Genomic DNA, 4,950 nt, shown 5'->3' on the forward strand with positions numbered 1-4,950 from the left:
CCGCGGGTGCGGGGAACGGGGGCGCGGGAGATCCGCGGGTGCGGGGTCCGGGGGTGCGGGGTATCGCCGGTGCGGGGAACGGGGGCGCGGGAGATCCGCGGGTGCGGGGAACGGGGGCGCGGGGTATCGTAGGTGCGGGGAACGGGGGCGCGGGGTATCGCAGGTGCGGGACCCGGGCGGACGCGGGAGTCGGCCGACCTCGCGGGCCGAGCGCCGGGCGCTGCACCCCCGCAGGCAACTCGCTGATGGCCCCGGTGGGCCGCTGGCAGAAGGGCCGCGACCTCACCTGGTACGCCAAGGGCCGGGCGGACGGCGCGGGCCTGAGCCGGGAAGAGGAGCTGGCGGCCGTGCGGCAGGCGGAGCAGGAGGCGCTCATGGCGGCGCTGTGAGTGCGCCCCGCGGGGTCGGGGGCGCGCTGGGTGGGGGGCGCGGAGGGGACGGAGGGGCGGGGGCCCGGGCCAGGCCGGCCGCTCCCTGAAGCGCGCACGCGGCCCCCGCAGAGGCTACAAGAACGTGAGGAAGCAGCCCACCGGCCTGAGCAAGGAGGTGAGGGGGCCCTTCCGGGGGGCGGCGAGGGCGAGGCGGGGGTGCAGCGGCTGCGAGCGCCCGCGTGCCTCCCGCACAGGACTTCGTGGAGGTGTGTAAGCGGGAAGGAGGAGACCACGAGGAGAAGGGAGTGGACCGGCTGCTGGGCCTGGGGAGCTCCAGGTGCGTGGCGACGCGGTGGGTGGTGCCCGCACCGCGCGTGGCAGCGGCACTCGGCGGGGGAGGCGGCCGCGGCGTTCTCATCGTGGGGCTTCTCACCCGCCTTCCCGCAGCGGCTCCGCAGGCCGAGTGGCCCTGTCCCGAGAAGACAAGGAGGCCGCCAAGCTGGGGCTGTCGGTGTTCACGGTAACTGCCCTTAGCACGCCCGCGCCGGGCCCCCAGTGCGTTTTCCCGGCTTCCGGGCCCTTCCCGCGGGCGTCCCGGGGCGCGCCCAGCCCAGGCCAGCCCAGCCCAGCCCGCCTTCCCCCCCGCAGCACCATCGGGTGGAGAGCGCGGAGGGCGGTCGGCCGGGCCCCTCCGCAGCCTCGGCCAGGAAGAAGCCTCGGTCGGAGGAGGAGAAGGCCGAGTCCGGGTAAGGGCTCCCCCCCCCCCCCCCGGGCCGGGCCTCCCGGCGCCCCGCCTGCCTGCTGGGGACCCCCCCCCCCGGCTTCTGACAGCCCGCAGCAGATGGGTGCCGGGGTCGCCCGCTGGCGGAAGGTGGCCGGAGGCCTGGGAGCGGCAGGCAGGCTGTGCGTGCCGACCACGGGCACGTGCGGTCGGTACATGGGGAGACGCTGTCCCACAGCCCCGAGAGCCACAGGAGGAGCAGGAAGGAGAAGAAGAAGAAGAAGAAGAAGAAGCAGAAGCACAAGAAAGAGAAGAGGAAAGACAAGGCGCACCGGAGCAGGGGGACCTCGCCGCTGCCCCCCGCCTCTGCGGGGTAGGTGGGCCTCTGCCGTGGGCGGTCGCGGGGTGGGGCGGGGCAGCCTCCCACGGACGCCGTGTCCCCGGCCCCCCCAGGTCCGCGCGCCGCAGGCACGGCTCGGACTCGGACGGCGACTCCCGGTCCTGCTCCAAGAGGCAGCGCCCGCACCACGGTGACTGACCCCGGCCCCTCCGCCAGCTCCCGGAGGGCGTGCCACCTGCCGGGCCCGCCCCGCGCCGGGGAAGGCGCCCTGACCTGGGAAGGCCCCGCACAGCCGCTATTTTTCTCTCTCTCTTTGTACTTAAATAAACTTATTTTAAAGGGCAAGTACTTCCTACTCCAGGGAGGGGGGTGGCCACGTGTTCCAGCACCACCGCCCGAGACTGTTGGGCGGGGGACTTCCCCAGAGCACAGGGGGCACAAACTTGTCCCTGCGCTGCCGCTGCTTCTCCTGGGTGGGGGAGGGTGGGCTGGGGGCACAGCTCCTCCCACCCGGCCTCCCTCCGCCTCTGCAGCCTCTGCAGGGAGATGTGCACCGAGCCAGCCAGCACACTGACGTCTTCTCACCAACTGCAGTGAGAACGAGGCCCGGGCTGGACACCTAACTACGAGGGCGATTCTGTCTTCCCGACTCCGACCCTGACCCTGGTTTTTCCTCCTCTTAGTGGAGGTGGGCGAGGCCTCTGCCGGGCGCATCTCCAGCTCCCCACAGCCATACGGGGCTGGCGGGCTGGCCTCCAAGGGGCAGGAAGGGGCCTGTGGCACGGCTCGGGGCTTGGCCGGGGGGTTCCTGCTGCGCGGGCGTTGGCCGGCTGGGTGCGTGCGTGTGCGCACGCGTGCACTGCGGCGGGTGCGTGCGGGGAGCCCCGAGGCTGGCCCTGCCAGGATGGACCCAGACGGGGCACTGGGCCACAGCCACAGCTGCTAGCCGCATGGGCCGGGCCCCTACCCTAGGCGGGGGCCTTCCGTGCCCAGAGGCAAACCGTGGGTCACTGGCACCCAAGCACTGGAAAGCCGTGAAATAGTTAAGAGATTTTATTCTAGTAGCTATAATTACAGTGCTTGTTTGTCGAAATGAAAACTGAAAACGAGTATACAAAACAGTTGATTACTAATCGTGTATTGAAAGCAGTAAGAGGTTCCACGACACCAAATAAACCAGTTCTGAGGATTTCCCCAAGATAAAGTTTAACAGCTCCAGCTTCTTCAGTGTTTATCAAAATACAAAAGAAAACAGTAGAGGTCGTCGTTTCGATGGCAGATCCGACCCTTGCAGGCTGAGGGAGTGAAAGCACATGTAGACAGGGGCTCCGGGGGCTGAGGCTCTAGGGTGACTGGCCCGCCCGCCCGCACTCCTGCTGGTGAGACCCCAGGCAGCCCGGAGCAGGCCAGAGCGCCCACGCGGACCCAAGGGAAGGCCGGGGTCCCTCCGAGGGGTCCGTGAGCGGTGGCTGCAGCCCCCGGCCTGTCTCCTGGGCGGCCGTGTGAGCACAAGTACAAGCACAAAGGGGATGCGGGATGACCCGCGACAGAGCGAGTCACAGGGGCCCTATCGTGACCATGCAGAACGGACCGTGGCTGGTTCTGCCCCGTCTCACGTTCCCGACGGGAAACGGACCACTGGTGGACTAGACCCTGGCCGCCGCTGCAGAACCGACACTCGGCACGCTTCTCCCTTCTGTGTGTTCACGTGTTCTCCTTATCTTATGTTTGCAACGATTTTAAAAATGCACTGAGTTAGGTTAAAAACCAACCGCCAAAATGGATCTCAACACAGATCTAAGGCCCAGAGGAGGCGCGCCAGGCTGGTTGGACACAGCGACTCCCGGAGGCCCCGCGTGCCTCACATCCCTTCTCAGTATTGAACAGTGGGTTGATTCTCTTTTTACAATAAAAAAAGCTGAGTAATATTGCATAGGAGTACCAGAAACTGCCTCGTTGGGAACAGAAACTATTTACATTAAATAAAAACCCGGCTGCAGGCTGCGTCTGCACATTTACAGCATGGTGAAGCACACTGTGACCGACCATGGAGACAGCTTCTGGCACTCACACCACATGAGAGTAAAGCAGGGTGGAAGGAGGGGGGGGGACGCGGCTCACTTCTGGTTCCGGAGCTGATTGGACAGCCAGTCCAGTCCCTCATACAGCCCGTCCCCGCTGGTGGCACAGGTGGCCTGAATGTACCAGTTCCTGTGGCGCAGGGAGTGCAGACCCAGCTTGTCCGTGATCTCAGCCGCGTTCATGGCGTTGGGGAGGTCCTGGGGGGACAGGCCCGGCGGCCTCGGGTCAGCACACTGCAAGGCCCACCCGCGCCCCCCGCCCGCCAGCACCGGGCGGCTGGGTCCCGTGTGCACGTGTACCTGCTTGTTGGCGAACACCAGCAGGACAGCATCCCTGAGCTCGTCCTCCGCCAGCATCCTCATGAGCTCCTCACGGGCCTCGTTCACACGCTCTCTGTCGTTGCTGTCCACCACGAAGATGAGACCTGCGGAGCCGCGGGCATTAGGACAGCTGCCGCGGGCTCCCCCACCCCTGCCGCGGGCCACCGCCCCGCCGCTCACCTTGTGTGTTCTGGAAGTAGTGACGCCACAGAGGCCGGATCTTGTCCTGGCCGCCCACGTCCCACACAGTGAAGCTGATGTTCTTGTACTCCACGGTCTCCACGTTGAAGCCTGTGACAGCGCGACCCGGGTGAGCCTGGCCCAGAGCCCCCTCCGGCCCCCGGCCCGCCCCTGCAGCCCACGCTCCTCACCTATGGTGGGAATGGTGGTCACGATCTCTCCCAGCTTCAGTTTGTACAGGATGGTGGTCTTCCCCGCAGCATCCAGGCCCACCATGAGAATGCGCATTTCTTTTTTGCCAAAGAGGCCCTTGAAGAGGTTTGCGAAGATATTTCCCATGCTGTAGACGGGAGGGAGCAACACTGGCCAGAGAAACCTGTAGAGACAGCAGTCCCCCAGTCTCTGCCTGGGCTGCCAGCGCCAGCAGCACAGCAGCAGCTTGGCGCCCTCCCTCCAGCCCCGGCGGATGGACAGGCCTGACTCCTGAGAGCTCACAGGGCAGAAGCGGATGAAACCTGGTTCCCACGCAGCAGAAACGGAGTCTTGCCCTTAGAAGGAGCGTCTGGGAAGCTCAGGACAGGGGTGACTGGAGTCGGGGGCTGCGGTCACCTGAGGAAGTGACGCCCACGGCTGCTCGACCTGCCCTGGCCATGATGTACGACACGCGACCCGTGCGGATGGAATGCTGAGCACCCGACAGCCGTGGCTTTGCATGAATGCAAGGTCTCTAGGAACACCCATCCCCCCAGTGACACAGGCCAGACCGACCTTCACCGATGTGCTGAGCTTAGCACTCACCCCCAGGCAGGACCTGGAGCTAGACCTCACCGGGGCCCTTGGGCAGCACACCAGCCATGGAAGTCCGAGGGGGTGCCCATGAGGTGGGCACTTCCACCCCAGCGAGGGGGCAGCCCCTAGGCCACACAAGGTCCCCTC

At 66.4% G+C, this 4,950-nt stretch overlaps 2 protein-coding genes across 2 annotated transcripts; one reads left to right on the top strand and one right to left on the bottom strand.

Moving 5' to 3' along the window:
* Positions 1 to 136: 136 nt before the first annotated feature.
* CUNH1orf35 (chromosome unknown C1orf35 homolog) lies at positions 137 to 1,777 on the top strand. The gene is made up of 7 exons (XM_025865453.2): positions 137 to 385; positions 501 to 546; positions 626 to 708; positions 819 to 891; positions 1,020 to 1,117; positions 1,331 to 1,465; positions 1,546 to 1,777. The coding sequence occupies exons 1-7, from the start codon at positions 246 to 248 to the stop codon at positions 1,628 to 1,630; spliced, it is 660 nt and encodes a 219-aa protein (XP_025721238.2). The 5' UTR covers positions 137 to 245; the 3' UTR covers positions 1,631 to 1,777.
* A 777-nt stretch (positions 1,778 to 2,554) lies between these two features.
* Positions 2,555 to 4,427, bottom strand: ARF1 (ARF GTPase 1). Its single transcript, XM_025865451.2, has 4 exons — positions 4,206 to 4,427; positions 4,015 to 4,125; positions 3,814 to 3,938; positions 2,555 to 3,711 (listed from the first exon to the last, which is right to left on the bottom strand). Exons 1-4 carry the CDS (start codon positions 4,351 to 4,353, stop codon positions 3,550 to 3,552), a joined length of 546 nt encoding a protein of 181 aa, XP_025721236.1. The 5' UTR covers positions 4,354 to 4,427; the 3' UTR covers positions 2,555 to 3,549.
* Between the last annotated feature and the right edge of the window lie 523 nt (positions 4,428 to 4,950).

The sequence above is a fragment of the Callorhinus ursinus genome, unplaced genomic scaffold, assembly GCF_003265705.2.
Source record: "Callorhinus ursinus isolate GAN/ISIS: 27379988/994484 unplaced genomic scaffold, GSC_fseal_2.0 scaffold2653, whole genome shotgun sequence".
Classification (NCBI taxonomy): Eukaryota; Metazoa; Chordata; class Mammalia; order Carnivora; family Otariidae; genus Callorhinus; species Callorhinus ursinus.

Coding starts and splice junctions, on each gene's coding strand:
- ARF1 (XM_025865451.2), bottom strand. CDS start 4,353: ATGGGAAATATCTTCGCAAACCTCTTCAAGGGCCTCTTTGGCAAAAAA. Junction 4,126..4,205: donor GACCACCATTCCCACCATAG/GTGAGGAGCGTG, acceptor GCGCTGTCACAG/GCTTCAACGTGGAGACCGTG. Junction 3,939..4,014: donor CTACTTCCAGAACACACAAG/GTGAGCGGCGGG, acceptor GCGGCTCCGCAG/GTCTCATCTTCGTGGTGGAC.
- CUNH1orf35 (XM_025865453.2), top strand. CDS start 246: ATGGCCCCGGTGGGCCGCTGGCAGAAGGGCCGCGACCTCACCTGGTAC. Junction 547..625: donor CCACCGGCCTGAGCAAGGAG/GTGAGGGGGCCC, acceptor CCTCCCGCACAG/GACTTCGTGGAGGTGTGTAA. Junction 892..1,019: donor TGGGGCTGTCGGTGTTCACG/GTAACTGCCCTT, acceptor TCCCCCCCGCAG/CACCATCGGGTGGAGAGCGC.